General features: G+C 30.4%; 1 protein-coding gene across 1 annotated transcript; it reads left to right on the forward strand.

Moving 5' to 3' along the window:
* The first annotated feature begins 273 nt into the window (after positions 1–273).
* Positions 274–1,061, forward strand: LOC108321271 (chaperone protein dnaJ 11, chloroplastic). The gene has a single exon (XM_017552971.2). The coding sequence runs from the start codon at positions 353–355 to the stop codon at positions 833–835; it is 483 nt and encodes a 160-aa protein (XP_017408460.1). The 5' UTR covers positions 274–352; the 3' UTR covers positions 836–1,061.
* Positions 1,062–20,070: the final 19,009 nt, after the last annotated feature.

Raw genomic sequence — 20,070 nt, forward strand, 5'->3', positions numbered from 1 at the left:
AAATTAGCGTGAAATTTGGAAAATTGTAAAAATGCATAAATAAATACGAGAGCGACGTTTAACCGAGAATAAGTGGTGGTGGAACCCGAAGCAGAATTAAGATAAGCGAAACCCAAGCCAGATACGTCTTGAGTCAGCTAACGCCCACCGGATAAGTTCCATTTCCGTGTCTCCAAATCCAAACACTCCCAAACCACGACTTTATTTTATTCACTGTGGGCTCCACACACACTCTCTCTCTACCCTTCCTCTTATATATTAACAACCCTAACCCATTCCCCTTCCCATATTTCAATCCCAATTCCCAAATCAAAACCTCTTCCAGAGCTTCGCGACTTCAACACTACCAAATATGATTTCTTCTGTGGCCTTTCAACCGTCAATTCCCGCCGTTAACTTCTCCGGTAAAGCCGCGACCTCGCCGTCCTGTAAGGCCAGATCCCGCCCAATAGTCGCCTTCGCCACCGCTACCGCCACTGCAACCGAGGAAGCTCGATCTTCCTGGACGGAGAAACCACGCCCATCGTATCTGAACTCCTCATGCTCTTCTCACTACGATATCCTCGGCATCCCCGCCGGTGCCTCCGTCCAGGAAATCAAGGCCGCGTACCGGCGGTTGGCCAGAGTCTGCCACCCGGACGTGGCGGCGATCGACCGGAAAAATTCCTCCGCGGACGAATTCATGAAGATCCACGCCGCGTACTCCACTCTCTCGGATCCTGACAAACGCGCCAACTACGACCGGAGCCTATTCCGGCGACAACGGCCGCTGTCGACCGCGGCGGTTTTTTCCGGCTACACGCGCCGGAACTGGGAAACGGATCAGTGCTGGTAATGAGTCACTGAGTCGACTCGCCGAGCGAAAAGTGAGAAGACGCGGTTATTGAAGCGCCTTTCCTTGCATATAAATTATTAATCACTAATTCGTAGTTAATATATCTCCTTAGGGTAGAATAGACGGCACTAGTACTCAGTACTACATGCCATTTGTAATATAAATTTTCATCAAATGACAAAAAAAAAACGAAAAGAGAATTCAAAGTGCCCAATAAGTTCGTTAGCTTCTTTTATGAGTACAGATTTATTTTTAATTACTTGACAATATCTAAGGTTTATAATTAATTAAGCACAATCTGTTCCGGAAATTGAGTATAGAAAGTTATTCTTTTATGTTTCCTTTTTGCGGTGATCGAAATCTGTGATGTTGATTGGGTTAGGGGCGAGTTAACCTAAATCACAAACAATGTTAATTGGCATTTTCCGAAAACAAATTTGCTTGGTGTAGTGCATCCTACAAATTCGGAATATTTGGTTGTTTCTATTTTTTGTATTAAAATAAAAAGTCAACAGCATTTGGCGTGTTCAGGAATTGTTCACATAACGAAATGCTAGAAGCTCAAGGTTTCTAGAAGAAGAGGGTTACCGTGCCGTTAGTGCGATTCCACAGTCCGTTGATTAATTATTCGTTGATTTTTATTTATTTAATTTAAATTCCCGTCAATATACTTTTTTTCATTTCCCTTTTTGAATCATCCAAACCAAACTCGCAACTTGCAACGCACATGAGTGGACAACCCATAAATGGTAGAATGCGTGTTTCCATTGAAATTGTGAACCAAGGTTTTGTTTATTGTTTCTGTTCAATAATGTTTCCAAGTTAACATCAAAGCATGTGTTCAGTTGATTTAATATTTGATGGTGTTCATGGACAACCATATCCGCCACAAAAGCATTGCATAAGTGGCATTATGACATTTAATGATACTATATTCAACCAACTGTTCTCGAAGGTTTTGTTTAAACTTTGTCTGTGTTCACTTTTCTTAATAATCGGCTAATACATTATTGTCACTACATGTGCCCAGACCCTAGGGGTTAGCATTACTGTCACGGGTTATTTTTATTTTTTCTCTTTTGTAACATATTATTGATAGCTTGCTAGGAGAATAATTTTCACAACCAGAAAAATCAAACACAGCTTAGAAATCCGAAAAGATTGGCTGCATTTGAAAATTCTTGTGTTCTAAATATTTGCATAAAATTAGTTCTCGTTAAAACATGATTCCCCTGTTTAAATTGTTAAAATTTGTCATTTTAATTTTTACAAATAGGATGAGTGAAAGCCCGAAACCAACATTGGGAACATGTCTAATAGCTAAATTCTGAATCACAAATCATGACAATGATTTTAAGCATTTAAAGTTTAAAACTATAAGGCTTTTAAAGTGTGGTGATTTCAAATTAGAAAATTCAAGTTTCTAGATGGGAATTACTTTCCTGTTTATAGTAATAAGAGTAAAACATGGGAGCTTTATATACAACGTATAAACAACTAAGTACTTAAGGTAAAAGAAAACTAAATAAATCTCTTTTATTTTAGTTTGAACAACACAATCCTTTTTTACTCGTAATTCCATCTTCACACCCTAAATGTTTTTGAGATTATTATAGACATGTATTTATAATATTGTTATAAAACTATTCATGATCTACTTTACCTTTTCTCAGGATAAAGAGTTGAAACTATTCAAAATTTAGATTATCTACAAGTATAGTTTGAATATATGAGATTGTGGTTTTGTATAATGTCACTTCTACTATTGTTGGAAGTCCCACATCGACTAGAGATAAGGCCAAATTATAATATATAAGTGAGGTGCAAACCTCACCTTACAAGCCGATTTTGTGGGGATGAGTTAGGCATAAACTCACTTTCTAATATGGTATTAGAGCCTATCCTAGCGAGTTCTAAGTGGGCATTCTTCTCTTCCAAATATAACTACCACATTGGAACGAGACGAGGGGAAGGAGGATTCTTATAAATGAGAAAAAATAATAAAAAACAAAAGAAAAGAAGACATAATTTAAACATTCGACAAAAATATATATATATATATATATATATATATATATATATATATATATATATATATATCTAAGTTTCTATCTTAGCTTAGATAAGAAAAATATTAAATTACCTTCATCCAAGTATGATTAATAGTTGTAGTAGTCATAATTCTAAATGCGATCATTTGTCACAATGAATAAACAATTATTATTCTTTTACATTTAAATAATAGAATAAAATATCATTTTTTTTCAATTAGATAATAACATGTCAGGTTTTAGTTTAATAGAAACTATTATTTTAAAAATAAATTAAAATTTAAAATAATAATTACATGTAAACTACAATTTTAATAATTTGATTATTCATTTATAAATTCTTTTTATTGTTTTAAAGTAATTTTTAAACTTCTTATAGCTCTCTCTAACATTTGACAGTAGAATCTCCATTTTTTTTAATGAGATAGCATGATTGACTGTGTAATTGTATGATTAAGTAAGGGTTATTAAAAAGAAAATATAGAATAAATTTTATTCTATTGTATCATTTTTTTTCAATTAGATAATAACATGTCAGGTTTTAGTTTAATAGAAACTATTATTTTAAAAATAAATTAAAATTTAAAATAATAATTACATGTAAACTACAATTTTAATAATTTGATTATTCATTTATAAATTATTTTTATTGTTTTAAAGTAATTTTTAAACTTCTTATAGCTCTCTCTAACATTTGACAGTAGAATCTCCATTTTTTTTAATGAGATAGCATGATTGACTGTGTAATTGTATGATTAAGTAAGGGTTATTAAAAAGAAAATATAGAATAAATTTTATTCTATTGTATAATTTTCTTTCTAGTCTTTTATGAGTTTATGTTGAAAATTTTTATTCTCATAAATTTTGTGAGATGAATAGATTATATCAATTTTTTACTTTTGATATTTGAGATATTTTAAAAGTGATTGTAGCTCTTGCAAGTAATTTTGACTTTTTTAACATAAGATTATTGTGATTTAAAAAACATTAACTAACTAAGTTAGAATATGGTATAAAGTCTAATTGGAGTTGAAATTAAATGTTTTAGAGTGAATTAATGTTGTATAGAGTTAATTTTTATTCAATTTTGATTTTTGAGTTCTTGATTAACATATTTGTGAAGAATTAGAAATAGTCTATGTGCTTACAAGGTCGAGTAACTCCTTCTAATTAATAAAGACTCACTATTCTTCAAACTAAGATATTCTAGGTCCTCATCTCTTCAAAACTGAGAGGGAATATGCTTATAGAAGACACTCTGACATCCAAGTTAGTCGAGTGCGTCACATAGTAGTTAATATTGTAATAATGAATGCTTGACGATTGTACTATTTATAGAATAATTATGACGTTTGTGGAAACTCACCTATATGGGCCTAGTGACCCACTTACCTCAGGAGCCAATTGTTTGATTTAGATTGTATTAAGTTACAAAGTAATACACCATTAACATTGGTTGAAAGGTAGTTGGACTGGTCGGCTTGTGATCGGGTAGTCGTGGTCGTACAGGCTAGTTTGTAGTCCAGTAGAAATAGTCATACATGTCAATTTGTGGTTGGATAGCTCACCACTAGCTCTAGTAGGCAACACATAACTTTGGTAAGCGGCACACAGCCTTCGGCAAGCGGCACCTAGTCTTAGTAGGCAACACGTAAGCCTCAACAAATGACGTATAACTTTTGGTAGGCAACACGTAAGTCTCGACATGCGGCATACAAGTCTCGGTAGGCAGTATATAAGCCTTAACAAGCGGCATAGAATCCTCGGTAGGCAGCATATACGTCTCGAAAAACTACATATAACCCTCGATATGCAACATATAGGTCTCAACAAGCGGAATATAAGCATCTTATAGGCCTTAAGAAGCGACATATAACTCTAAGTAGGCGTCATATAGACCTTGGCAAGCGACATACAAGCCCCGATAGGCAATATATATGCCTTTGCAAGTGGTATATGGTATGTTATGTATCAAGCTATTCTACAACGAGATTAAGGTTGAGAAGGCCAAAGGGTAATCAACCATTTACAGTTATAATTAGTCTAGCTGTTAATATAACACGAGAATATCAAAACTTATTATTATTTTTAAAGAAATTATATTGCTATTAATTGAATTTAATATGATTAAATTACTTTTTATTTACGTTGATGTTATGTTACTATTGAGTTTGAAGTACTAATTTTTTGAACTAATAAACTAGTGAGATATGAGTTTTGAAGTGGTAATGATTGTTAAATAAGATATTGAACTTGTTGGTGATGTTTGAATTGATATAATATATTTTTAGATGCTTAAGAGTTTATGGCAAACCTTATTTTATATAGGCTTAATTACCTACTTAATCCCCATGTTCGGAGGTAATTTGCTGTTTAGTACCCGGTTTTAAAAATGTAGGCATTTGATACCTATGTTTTGAAATTTGTATCAATTGAATCCTACCCACTTAACGCCGTTATAAATCTAACGTTTTTCTGACTGTGTATGTGATTTGTGGACGAGCGGTTATGGACGAGCGTTCGCTTTGTTGGACGAGCGTCCTCTTCTGCCTGACTGGGCGTTCGCTTCGCTGGACGAGCAATTGATAACGCTCGCCCTGTGGACGCAAGTACGTTCAGTGGACGCTCGTCCAGCGAAGCGAACGCCCAGTCAGGCAGAAGAGGACGCTCGTCCAGCGAAGCGAACGCCCAGTCAGGCAGAAGAGGACGCTCGTCCAGCGAAGCGAACACCCAGTCAGGTAGAAGAGGACGCTCGTCCAGCGAAGCGAACGCCCAGTCAGGCAGAAGAGGACGCTCGTCCAACGAAGCGAACGCTCGTCCATAACCGCTCGTCCACAAATCACATACACAATGAGAAAAACGTTAGATTTATAACGGCGTTAAGTGGGTAGGATTCAATTGATACAAATTTCAAAACATAGGTATCAAATGCCTACATTTTTAAAACCGGGTACTAAACAACAAATTACCTCCGAACATGGGGACTAAGTAGGTAATTAAGCCTTTTATATAAATATTTACTCAAGCGATGAATGTTTGCTCAAGAAAAAATGAGATTGAAAAGAAAACTATTTTCTCTTAACTCTTTTTCACTAAAGTAATAGCTTATAATTCAAAAAAATACTCTAAATCAATCACATAGATCTCCGATTTTGTTTGTATCCTAACAATCATCCCTTCAAACAAAGGACTATGGTTCTCCATCTCCCCTACAAAGTGAAATCTTTTCTTACACCTGGCAGGACTTCACCTTACCATGGAGGGACGTACTCGTTTGAGCCCAGTCACCAAACTTAAACCATTTGCTTTTATTCCAATTGTAGGGAGGTTCAACACACACATAGATCTTCACAATGGTTAGATATTGTTCGCTTTGGGCTAAGTCCTCAGAGATTTGCTTTTGATATCACTCTAAAAGACTTTTGGCCAAGGGAGGTATCTTATGTGTATATAAACTCATATACATCTCTTGTTTTATTCTATGTGGAACTTTGTTTGTATCCTAACAATAGAAAGTAGGACACCATATAAGGTTGAAGATCCATTAACCTATTGCCTTAAAATTTTAGATAGAAAGTTGTGTCAATCTCTTATTTGGTAGAACTTAGGTTTCATTAATATTGTATCTCCCTAGTGAACCTCCTCCTTTATAAACTTAACATACATATTATTAATGATATTGAATTGTTAATAAACATTTTATTATAATTATGCATATATTAATTATATTATATATTTAATTGAGTCAATTAACAGATTTAATAAATCATTAATCAATTTATATAATAAATATGATATTACTTTAATCTATAAAATTTGTAACTTATTTATTATATATACTGTACATTTTACTTATCTCTTCTAAACTCTAAACTTGAAATTCTTACAAAATAATAAAATAATACTTTTACACTCAATTTTAATAATGTTTATATTTTTATCATTAAAAAAATTATCAATATCTATTCCACGCTTTCAAAAATTTAAATATGAAAAAATAAAGTATAAATAAATAAAAAATCAAATAAACCTTGAAATCATTTATTAATTAAATAAATAATAAAAATTTAAATAACATGATATTACAAAGAAAGAACTTACACATATAGTGTATTTGTGTCTCATTTATTGATTTTTTAAAATAGTAATAAATATGTTTTAGAATTAATTTTCTTTATCATATGATTTTTTCAATTTATTTAATCTTATTTTTTATATTATATTTGGTAGTATTCATTTAATTGAATATAAATAAAATAAAAATGTGAGTAATATGTTTCATTTTACTATTATTATTATTTGTTTTTATGTTTTATTTGCCTCCAACTTGAAAGTGCAAAAACTCAAGACGTCGGCGATAATTATTCTGAGAAAGAAATTGAGAAATTGTGAAAGAAGTAAAAAGGAATTATTGTTATTGTTTTTTCCTCCTCGTGGTGTGACTTTTGAGCATCTTTGAAAAATAATATAATTATTGTGTTGTGATCGTATGTCGTATCTGCATTGGTTCTAGAAAGAAGACACTATCAATGAAGCATTGTGATGGGACAACAAACATATCCTTTTCCATTCTGCAGTGGACTACAGTACAATCATAAACATACAAAAAAAAAATCAATCACATATGAGAGAGAAAATAAGCTTCTAGATGCATAAACCTTCTAGATACATGTCAGGCTGCTACAACACAAAGGAACCTCTCTCTCCACTTTATGTCTCTTTTCAATATTTCGGTTTTCGGAAGTTATATTTTAGACAAGTTATTAAGAATTACGTAATTAAAAATAATTATTTTAAGTGGAAGATTAGCGTTTATCTATAAATGCTCAATAAAAATATTCTTATTAATATAATAATTTTTTTGTATATTTTTCTTATTAAACTCTAAATCTTCAAATAATATTTTTATAAAAATTATAGACTTCTTTTATACAATTTTAATAGAAAAAATTGAAAAAAATATATATTAAATTAACTATTCATTTTCATATTAATTTCTACTTTTAACTTTTTTATATGATTTCCTATGAGATTGTGGTGAACATATATCAATATATTCTTCTTTCATCAAAATTTTATATATATAGATATTTATAAAAGATGGTTTATTATTTTTCGTATTTCAAATTAAATATTTGATTTGCAACAAATTTGTTAGTTTGAATTGTTATTGTTATTAGTAGTTTGTATAAACTTATTAATGATAATAATATTTTTTTATTGTCAGTTCTCGTCTTCTTACACGATAATTTTATTGGTGGCAACTTTCAACTCACTCACACTTAAGGTGATATTCAACCTTTATAATCTATCATACTTGTACCCATAAAGTCATTACACAAAAAAATGATAATTTTAAATTCTTTTCAAAAACACAACACACAATGTTGATTTTGATCATCATGTCAAATTGTTCATCTTCTCTCTTTATTAAAATTTCAACTTTTTTGCTATGATTAAACAAAATTAATTTCTTCAAGTTTTTGTAGTTGAAACAAACCTATAAATATTAAATATAAAAGCAGGTCCCTTTATACTTCAAAGTCTATATCCATAAATATTCAATATAAATATTATTAAATAATCATTCATATTCTTATGAATTCTAGGCAAAATATGGATCAATATGTCATTGAACCACTTGGGTTACAAGTTATGCGTGACAAGCCTAAGCGGGTTAAAATACTTAGTCTGACCCGTACATTTTTTGGGGGGATATGTTCACATGGTCTATCTTGCATTGTCATCCTTAAATCCATTAGTATTTTTTTGTGAATGTTAGGGGTGGCAAAATGGGCCAACACAACCCGTTTAAGTCCAAATTGACTTTGCCTGCCAAAAACTGGCATAATGGGGTTGGCCGCCACATAATAACTGTTGATTTTTACAACCTGACTTGTCAAGTTATTGGGCTAGCGGGCTGGCAGAGTTGGCGGATTGAAACAAGTTCATGTTGAACTGTCACGCGGGTTAATTTATCACTTGTTTGAATATAACATCACAGTTTTCATTTAAATTCCCATTAAATATCAAAACATGTCATACATTAAATAGTTTATCACTTACTTAAATATAACATCCCTGACGAGTTGGTGGGCTGATTAGACTGACTTAATAGGTTGACGGACTGGTGTGTTGTGCTGAACAATATAATTTTCTTACATTTAGATTTTTTTTAATAATGTCAGATGTTAAGCTAACTTGTTGGGTTAGGTGGGCTAGTATGCTGGACTAGACCAAGATAAGTGATTTCATTTAATTTTTTAATGATGTCAGGTTATCGGAATGACCTATTAGGCTAGCCGGACTTACCTGTTGGAGTAGCCTAGCGAGACAAATTTGTAAGGTTGACTGGACTGACTAAGCTCTTTTCGTCACTCCTTTTGAATGTGTGTTATTGAGAGAAGATAATCTTAAATTATTTATAACAATGGAAGGAGAAAGAAAAAGAAAAGAAAAAAAATAAATATTTTTAAGTTGTTTAGTTAAAATTTATCCATTATTTTTCTTTTCTTTTCCTGTTTAACCATGTGGATGATAATTAAGAAGCAAAACATTCGCAAAATTTTTCATTCACATTCTTAAGTTACTTATTATAAAAATTTATTTATATGGCTTTATCTGGTTTTAGAAGTATTGAGAATTATACCGGTAGATTTCCATAAAATTGTTTATTACATTATTTCAAATATTTAATTTAAATATTTTTTACCAAAGATTTCCAGTAGTTCATTATGTCATAATTTAATTTTATTGTAGTGCTATAATTATAATTAGTACGAGGAGTTTTCGAAAAATCAATCGCAGTAATATTTGAGTTATTTTTAAATGTACACACATGGGTTAAGTAAATTCATGGTGACTTTAGTTCATTGAAGTGTTGAATTTTGTAGATGGAAGAACTAACCATTATTTGAAACTGCTAATTAGCAACCAAAATCCGTTTAAAAATACTTTCTTCCATTGTTTGGAAGAGTCCAACACTCCACTAATAAGAGAAAACGAGCCACCAGAGCCCATAAGTGAGTCCATGAAAAAAACACACAGTACTTGCGTCAAATTTTTCTATTTATTTTAAATGTTCCTGTCACTATATAAATATGTATTTTAAATCAACGAAATAAAATAAAAGAAAAAGGTATTATTTTTAGTTTCCGTCAAAACAACCTTAAAAACACATTTTTTTTTCAACTTTTTTTCTGCCCTTTCACTTTTTCTGTAAACTTAGCAAAATGAAATTAGTTTGTATATTTGATTGATTATGGGCTATTTAAGTTCTAGAAGGTGTATGAAATTTAAAACGAAAATGATGGATCAAAGTTCTACAAGCTTCCATAAGATAGAAAAAAAGCGAAGATACCAAACATTGACTCATTCACCGACAATAACTCTTCTTCACTTTCATTCACAATTTCTTTCCTCCTTCAAACCTCGTGCATACTAAACCTGTATAAACTAATATACAACATATGACCAAGATTTTAATAATGCTAGATTTTCTTAAGTTGAAATTGCTTATAATCTTTAATTTAACTTTGTGATATGGAACAATTGCCTCGAAGGTTGAATGTTTCTCGATCAGTTTAACTGTTCAGACAAATATTAAATGTATTATATTAAACACGGACATTATATACACAAATAACTGAAAATGGTGTAAAGATTTTCTCAATTTTTCATTACCATCATGTCGTAATACGATTTAGATTATCCATGATAAAGTAAATGTATCTTATTCGAATAATAAGTTCAAATAGTTAATACACAAACTTATTCATAGTAACATGGAAGGTATTTGAATTATTGATCCCAATGTTATCATAGTATTACTAACACTAATCCCATAATCATAAGTTTTTCAATAAATGTCAATCTAATTATCATAAAATTTTCAACAAAAAAATCCAATAACCTTATATTTACATTCACTTTATTCATGTATTTTTTTAATAAACATCAATTCAATAATAACATGTTTCCATTCAATTTACTCATTATTTCAATAAAGTAACAAATAAAACAATCGCTGAATCAACATTTCGCAGAAAGTTAAACAAAGTAAAATACATGAAAAAATATTGCTTGTAAAAAAATTCTATCAATTAAAACGAAATTCTCCAAAAATTACAAAAATTGAAATTCTGATGAAGTTAAATGTGTTGCTATATTATTATGCAGTCTATACTTCTACATAACTTAGAATTAGAACAATGTCTCATTTCTTTAAATAAAAAATACCACTATACTTAGCATCCAATCCAAAAAGGGAAGAATAGTTCAATTTTAAAAAGTAAAAGCTTCCCTATATATTTTTAATCAAGGAATAATTTAAGTTAATTTTAACGAGAAACCGAACTTCTCATTATACCATATTTTATCATTAACATACATTATTTTCTGCATAATTATTTATCCTTAACCATGACAATACACTCCATCCAAGTAAAATATTATCATATTTCAAATGTATCTGAATTTCAAAATAAATCAACACACTAAAAGTATTACAAATACAATAAACAAAAGCATGCATGAATCCAAAATTTCAACCCAATGACTTCTACGTATATAAAACTCAGTCATTATTAACTACATTCAAATAGGGTTAATGTAACAACAATTTCTCAAGATAACTTACTCATGTAGTCGAATTTTTATATGCACACAAAATCTAAAACCAGCTCTAATAAATTTTAGCTTACAAAATAAATTTTCGAGTTTTCAATTCAGTTTTAGCTTCTCTTATTTAGATGCAACTTGTTATGAAAAGAAGTTGTTTTATGGTCTCCAGAGTATTCCAAAAGACCCTGAAAACTTCCAAATATTAAAATAACTAAAATTTAATTACAATATATATATATATATATATATATATATATATATTTATTGTAATTCAATTTAATTACTAATTTGATTCCATTTTGAAGATGGATAACATTATTTTATTTTTAAAAAAAATTAAAACTTAAATAAGTCAAAATTTTAAATAGAAATACAAATAAGATAATGTTATGTGATATGAAAAGTAATATTAATAGTGTTATACTTGACATTGTTATGTGACACCGTTATTGTCACTTCACGTAACATATGCTAAAGCATAAAAGAAAATGAAAATACTATAAACTAATTCATGGTATAAATGGACACAAAGTTAATGTTAATATAATAAAAAAGGCTTAATTAAATTATTTTCACAAATATAATTATTTAATTGAACCAAATAAAACTTAAAGACTTAATTAAATAATCCATATAAATATTAAGACTAAACAAGGATTTAAACTTATTATAAAATAAGGAGTAATTTTGTATATTTTTTATAAGAAGGAAAAATTAATGTATTTATTTATTGAATCTATATTTGTATGTCATACTATATTTTTAATAAAAGTAGCAACGTATTTTTAATTATTTTATTTTATTTTAATTTGACAATGTTAGATTCTCACTTTTTTTTATGAGAATTTTTCCGTGAGAAAATTGATAAAGGTGTCATTCCCAAAAGATTTTATTCTATAAAAATATGATCTTTCATAATATTAATGAAACATGAGAAATGTAACTTCTTAATTTGATATGCATAAGAAACTTAATTTGAAGGTTTTTTTATACTTAAGGCACTATTTACATATTACCTATTATAATACTTGAGTGATTACTTATATATTTTGTTTACTTTAGATAGGAGAAAAGTTAATACTTTAAACATGAAATTCATGACTTATTATTTAAAATAACTAAATTAACGACATGTTAAAAATTTGTAGAATTAATTAGCTAGCAAAATATTTGAAAGACTAAAGTAATGATTTTTTTCCTCCAAGGAATTTGATTATTGTTTTTTAAAAAAACTGATATGATGATATAATTTTGAGAAACCAACTACATAATTCATATATGACTGAGTTTCTTTAGCATGTCTTAATCGCACATATACATGAAATTTCGTTAAAAGAAGTGTAAGTCATATGAAAAACAAATTAGTCCATAACTTAATGTAGATATTTGTTTTACAAAATAAAATAAAGCTGGGGAACTAAAACATTTACCCCTATTTAATTTTATTATATTTTATTTCATTTAATTAATTCAAGCCAACCTTGATTGAAAGCTCAGAAAAAAATGTTTGTATTTTTAACCATTCGTTTATATGGTTGAGTATGTTTTTTTTTTTCTTTCTGTTTTTACAGATGAAAAAGATAAATACAATTTTTTTACTCTCATTTAGAGTTGAATCAATGAAGCTTTAATCTAAATTTGTATTTTTCATTTTTTTTCCTGTAGGTCCATGAATGCGTACTTGCGCGATAAGTAATTAATGCTTGGCCCAAATGAGAGCAAAGTTCTTAGATGCAGGCCCAGTTTAAATGTTTTGGGTCTGGTAACGGGCCTCTAAAAAGGCTCTTTTTTCCTGCGCCCCCATTTTTTCTCCCTGTACCTTCTTAATTTTCAATATCCCCATTTTACCCCTGTGAAATTTTTAAAAAATAGTCTTGCATCTCAGTCATCTCCTTTCTCCCTCTCCACCTCAATCCTCACCTTTCTCACACTGCACTTCTAACCCTAACTGTTTTCCTTCTTCACTTTTGTCAGAACCATTAAAAACGCACCTAAAAACCCCTCTGAACGGACGCAAGGTGTCAAGCAACAAGGATTTGAAAATCAGATAGTGGAAGGCAGGTGTCAGCAGATGAGCAGACGCTCGTTTTGATGTGGGAAGCAAAACTGACTTTTTCTGAAAATTCCCGTCACTCTCTTCTGCATGCACCCTTCTTCCCATACTCTGAAATTCTCATTTTCTCCTCCTTCTCTCTAAAAAGCTTTCCCTTCTCTCTACCAATTCTCACCTCTTCTCTTCTCCGATCACCATTCAGGCATCAGTTCTACTCTTCCGGCGTAGAGGACGATCATTTGAACTGATCAATTTAGGAGTCTGAATTGGTAAGTTCATCCTTCCTCCATTCGTGTGTTTTCTGTAACATGCAAATCTAGATTCTTGGTTGCATGAGTTGATCCTATCATTCTGAGTATCTTTCTTGTTTTATGTTGGTTATAGTTCTTAGAACGTGTTGTAGAACGTTAGGGCCTCTGTTAGAAGGAGAACCCTAGTTCGTATCTGTAAACGTTCGACTACCTTAAAAGGTAAGGGAAGCTTATTTAATTTAATTTGTATGCTGTTGTAATGTATGAACGTTCATTTATTTAATGAGTGGAAATGAAATATGACTGAGTTATGTTATGATGTATGAAATATATGAAATCTCTATGTTTGGATGGTATGAAATACGAAAGTGATTATGATATGAATGTATAAAGTTGTGAAACTATATGTTAATAAATGAGTTGGAATATAAATGATCAGGATATGAATTCCCCTAAGAAAGTGTACGTTCGTTACTGAACGGTCCTTGACCGTTCGGTTTTCTAGTGAATTTGGTTAGTGGTGGATTCTTTCATTTGGGAAGAATCCTATTTGAGGATGAGCGTAGTTATTTCGAAATACTATACTTGAGCGTTCGGCCAAGCATAGTTCTGTCTTGATATCCTGTTATAAACTTAAGTATGTATGTATATATATATATATATATATATATATATATATATGAAATTGTATATTTTAGTTATTCTTAAATACTACTCCAATAGTATCTCAGTATATTTATCAAGCCTCTTTTTTATAAGTTTAGTAGCACCTGGTCTTATACCAAGTGTTAGTCCCAAACAAGTGTTTGGTCTTATACCAGGCACTCGTTCTATCTCCTTAAGTTGAACTTCCTAATAGGAGCGTTCGTTCAAGCTCTCTAGGGCTCGCTCACTATAGTGTTCAGTCTTTGACTGACATTTGGATTTCTTAATACTAAATTCAATTAAACTAAGTATTCACAAGAGTTCGGTTTCTTCATGTGAATAATTCTAAGTATTAGTTTTGAATGCCTTGAAATATCCTTATTCATTGGTTTCCTTCTGGAGTCTTCGTTCTTGGTCTGGTCTTTTTGATGTTCAATTGAAATTCTCAAGAGTCAGTTCATCTAATTGGCTCAATGTTGTAATTGACGTTCGTTCCATTAGTTTCTGGTGAGTTATGATTGTACTCGTTATCTTTCTCAACCCGATATCAACCCCTTGGCCTTAAATCCATTCTTAACTTTGAGATCTCTTGGTCTCGCTCTACGTGTTCGGTCTAGTTCTGAGTTCGGGTTGAACGTTCGCTATTTGGAATTCTCATGAATCTTTGTACGAGGTGGTTAAATGAGATGTTTATTAATGAAAGATGAAGAAAATGTGATATGAAAATGTTGTGGATTATGGACGAGCGTTCCGGGGAGGAACGACTCATGTATGAATATTGGAATTTGTAAAGTATGACTGTGGGCATGCTAAGCTGGCTGTTCATCCTAATGTTTCGTGAGTACTCGTCCTCACGTAGAGGAGGGTAGGTCATGTGTGGGAACGGTAGGAGGTCCTAGTTCTTAGGGGTACTTTGGACAGATAGGACTAACCTCAGGTGACAACTGTTGAGGGCATCCTAGTTATTACATCACCCGGGTGCACGAACGCCTGTAGCTACACAGATTTCATACAGTCCGGACAGTCAGTCTAGTAATAGGCTTTGTATGATATGCATGATGAAATGTATCTTGTGTGTTGGATTGTTTGAAATGTATGTTTATGCATGAATTAAATTACATAAGCTTACCTTGTGTTTTTCTTGTGTTGTCTTGTTTTGTGCGTTCGTCTTGTCGTTGCAATGATCGTCCGTGTGGATGTGAGCAGAAGGGGACGCGCTGTTGGAAGATACGCTGGAAGAAGAAAATTTGGTAGAAGTTGAAGTTAAGACCGAACAGTAGGACGTTCGGTCAGTAGTCTAGTTATAGTAAGGTGGTCGTTTGATCACCTCCTCTTTTGATTTTATTTGCCCGTTCGGTATAAACTTTTGTAAACCCTTCGGTCAGGTTTGCTTATCCGGTACAGTTTTAGTTGTAATCTGTAAGGCCGTTTGGCCAGAACAGTACGCTTTTCTTAGTGTAAGACTGAACTGAAATATTATTAAATGTAATTATTCTATTATATAGTTTATTGCTGTATTTTTGGGATGTTACAACTTTGACTTTGGATCTCTCCATTAAAATTTTGGTAGTCATATTGTATCAAAATTTTCAGGTAGTGAAAGTATTTTTGGTTGAGATTGAGAGTAATTTCTGTTATAGGTATGATTTATTCACGTATATTAAAGTTCAAAATAATTTTGCCTTTAAAAATGTAGAATTGCCTGAGCTTATCCATTCTAAAAAAAGCCACACACACAAATATACAACTTTTTGAAGCACTGTGAGCATCCAATAAAATGAAAGATCTTAATCTTTTAAATAATACACTAGACAGAATAATGATACAATATCTGATGGAGAAGAAAATAGAGTATGCCATGACCTACTTTGCAGTTGAGTGAGAAACTTAAATAGGTCCATTTTCCATTTTCTTATCACTAAAAACAAAAAGCAAAGCGATTGCCATATATTTTTGTTGAATTTTTGCTAACAGCTCTTGTCACCATATAGTCTCTAATAACATTATTGGTTGCTCAAATCATTATTTAACGGACTCACCGAGAACTACACGTAGAAAGTGGAAGAAACGTCATATATAAACCAAATTTTAACAACTCAAATAAAATATATATATATATATATATATATATATATATATATATATATATATATATATATATATATATATATATATATATATATATATATATCTGACATTCATATTTGTTCTAGAAGAAAAAGATATTTATTGCTCTTAATCCATAAATATTCAAAACAAGTGTCTTTCGACAGTGAGTTTAAAGTTATTTATAGGGAAAGAAAGTAAATTAAACCAACTTCTTAGATCAATAAGTTAATTAAATATTCAAATAATATGGATACTATTAATTAATGTACATATCACGAAAACAATTTAATGTTTAAATAACATAATTAAATATTTAAAATTAAATGCACATGGAAACAAACAGTTTAGGGTGACTGACTACCATAGAGATAGAGTAATTGTAATTTCTCCTTATAATTATATTTACTTTCTAGCTACTTAAAACTATTGTTTTTAGTTTATATTTAGGTTCAGAAGAACATAACAGTGTTAATTATTTCATCAAGCTCCTTCACTGGTTTGCAGTAATGGAGAGAATGATAAGTGAAGATCCAAAACTTTCCACGACGAGTAGCTTATATATTTAGGATCGTATCACTTTTGTAGTTTGGTAACATAGAGTTTAACGTGCGAAAATGATCACATTTTGGGAAAACGACCCGATATGGACAGACACTGTTGTTTGGTGGTTTTAGGTAGATAATCCAGACGATGTTGCTTCCACGAAAGTTGTACCAATGAGAAGAAGGACTTCCCAAATGAGGAAATATAACAGAACATGCATTATAAATATACGATTTAGACGTGTAATGCTGTGTCTCACTGATACTTACAAATAGGAAACTAATGCATGGTCCTCAGCTAAATACTAAGGAACCAATCCTGTGCCTGCATGCAACATTCAAACACTAATGTTGATTTGTCACCACATTCTCTGGCAATTACCCTTGTCCTGTTTCCTACTTTGTTTCGTTCCTAATGCCACTAAATTAGTCCTTTTTGACCATTGATGTGCAGATTTCCCTTTAAAGTCAAGTATTATAAAAGGGGTTAGCGATTGTACGAGTTACGGAATAGCGTGCATGCAATATTTGGTCCACTACCAGTAATATTCAAGATGAGTGAGTTATGTAAATGAAGAAAACTTTGATTAGAAAAAAACAAAATATTTTATTAGCTCAGATCTCTGTTGAAGGAATATTTTTGATAAAAAGAAAAAAGAAAAAAAAACATCGTTATCCACATATATAAAACAACATAGAATTAGGACATATATAGAGTTCAAGCTACTTTATCTATGGAACTTGTTGTTTACAATCTGGAAGGCAATGGGACCCGAATGTCAGTAATATGTACTCGAGTTTCGTATATGTCGTGTGTTTGGGACGAAAGGTTGGGATTGGGTGATCCTTGCTCATATGGAATAAATAATAATGGCCTTATAAAGTTCAGATCGTGTTAACCTTTTGGTCATCCCAAAAGCCATCAGCTTTTGCCTTTAAAAGTTTAGCTTTTCATTTTCCTTTTCAGACTTTTTTTTTCTTATAATGATTTTTTATGGGCATTTGAGTTTACTAGGATTTCTTTTGTTTTTACAAAGTATCTCTTTTTCTAAGTGTTGTATAGAAATAGGGTTTGAGCATTTGATAGTAAATATATTATACACATATATAGTTTTATTATATATTAGCTTTTATTTTTAATTTTTAGTTTATTTAACTTTGTTTACTGTTTCGGATATAATATTTCATGTTGACATCAGTTTTTGTTGATTCTATTCTATACTTTTAGAACTTCAAAATTGATGAATGGATAGCTAGATTTCAACTCTTTGAACATTTTTTTTATGATTTTTAAATGTTCAAACAAATTAGATGTAAAGACATTACGATAGTTACATATTTTTACTTGCTAAACCTAATTACGTCCATTATTTTTTAGAATTTGTAACATGATAGTTTAGGTTTCCAATCTATTTTAAAGGTTAGTTCTAATTAGTAAAACAACTTTTAGGATTTTAGTTTATAGAAGTAAATTTTCTATGATCAATTCACGGAGTTGACCTTTGTATCAATCGCTCCTCAATTTGAATTTATTTTTCTTTTTCCTGATTTCAATTTTGCTATTTATGATATTAAAATTCATATTAGGAATTAATTGAATTTTAATTTGATAATTAAATATAAGTTAGATTAAGATATTGAGATTTAATTTATATAATCAATTATTAAATTAATTCATTGTTTAAATTTGAATTTAATTTTGAGAGAACTATAACTTTTGGGTTGTTTGATTGATTGAATTTGTGCATCGATTCATTTTAATTATTCTTAAGTCCTCAATCTTAATTTTTACCAAAAAATCATTAAAAATTGAATACAATTTAATATGTATCCATATAATCTACTTATTGTGTTATGTAAATTTAGAAAACTATTGAATCTTTTTTATTTCATTTACTGCAATAATTTATCTGTCGTAAGGTTTTATTTAAAAAAAAAGAATTTTTTTCAAAACTGTTTTTTTATATATATAAAATATTGAAAAATAATATAAGACATATACATGCAAAGAAAGGCAATGGTTGACATACCACGTGAAAGATTGAATTTGTGATGAACATGATAGACTGCTTATGATGTTTTCCCAATTATTGCTCCAAATTAATCATTGTATTTCGACTTTGATGTTTCAGTGGGCCAGGGGAGAATGACTCATACATACATGATGATAGATGGTAGTGAAAACATTTGGGAAATAATATTCGTGATTGGGAAAAACCAATATCTAATAAATATTAGTATTTTATGTGTGTCCATATTTGGACTAGCCAAACTCTAAATTCAACTCATTAAAATTATATCAATATACTTTGATAGTATATTTTAGTGGAATAATTTTGTATTACATATTTTAAAGCTTTAATGTGTCAAATATTTTTATTTTTCAAAATTATTCGTATTTTACTGCGTTATTTTTTAAGAAATTATTGGAAGTTATTTTGACATTCTAATGTTCTTTCATTCTCAAGTAAAGAAGATTAACACATGTGGTGAAAGTAGTATGAGGTTTTAGTCTTGGGTGCTTTTAGTGTGATCCAAAACGTGGAACAAATTAACTTGTGAGTGTGGTAGGGTGAAACCTGCTAACAATGACTTTGCAAAACAGTAGAGACCATCATAAGTGCATAACCCGCCATAGTTCGACATTCATTCTAAATTCGGATAGTGCAGTCTAAGTCTTGACATGTTTATGATGCTTGATTTAATTGTTCTATGTGTTTTAAGTATGATACTTGTGATATTAAATTTGAATCTAGTTTATCCTTTTGTTTGTATGTCTTTGTTTCTCTTTTTGGCTATGATCATCCGGTGAATGTAAGTAAAAGGTGATAAGGTTTTCCTAAAACAAGCATTAGATGGAGGAACTGCATAATAGCTTTAATTAGTTATCTTTTATATAGTTTTGTTTTGTTAGCTTGTATATAAAATAATCCTAATAACTTTATATTTTTTTACTTTTGTA

This window comes from Vigna angularis, chromosome 10 (assembly GCF_016808095.1).
Source record: "Vigna angularis cultivar LongXiaoDou No.4 chromosome 10, ASM1680809v1, whole genome shotgun sequence".
NCBI lineage: Eukaryota > Viridiplantae > Streptophyta > Magnoliopsida > Fabales > Fabaceae > Vigna > Vigna angularis.

Excerpts from the sequence above, each read along its gene's own strand:
- LOC108321271 (XM_017552971.2), top strand. The coding sequence starts at position 353 with ATGATTTCTTCTGTGGCCTTTCAACCGTCAATTCCCGCCGTTAACTTC.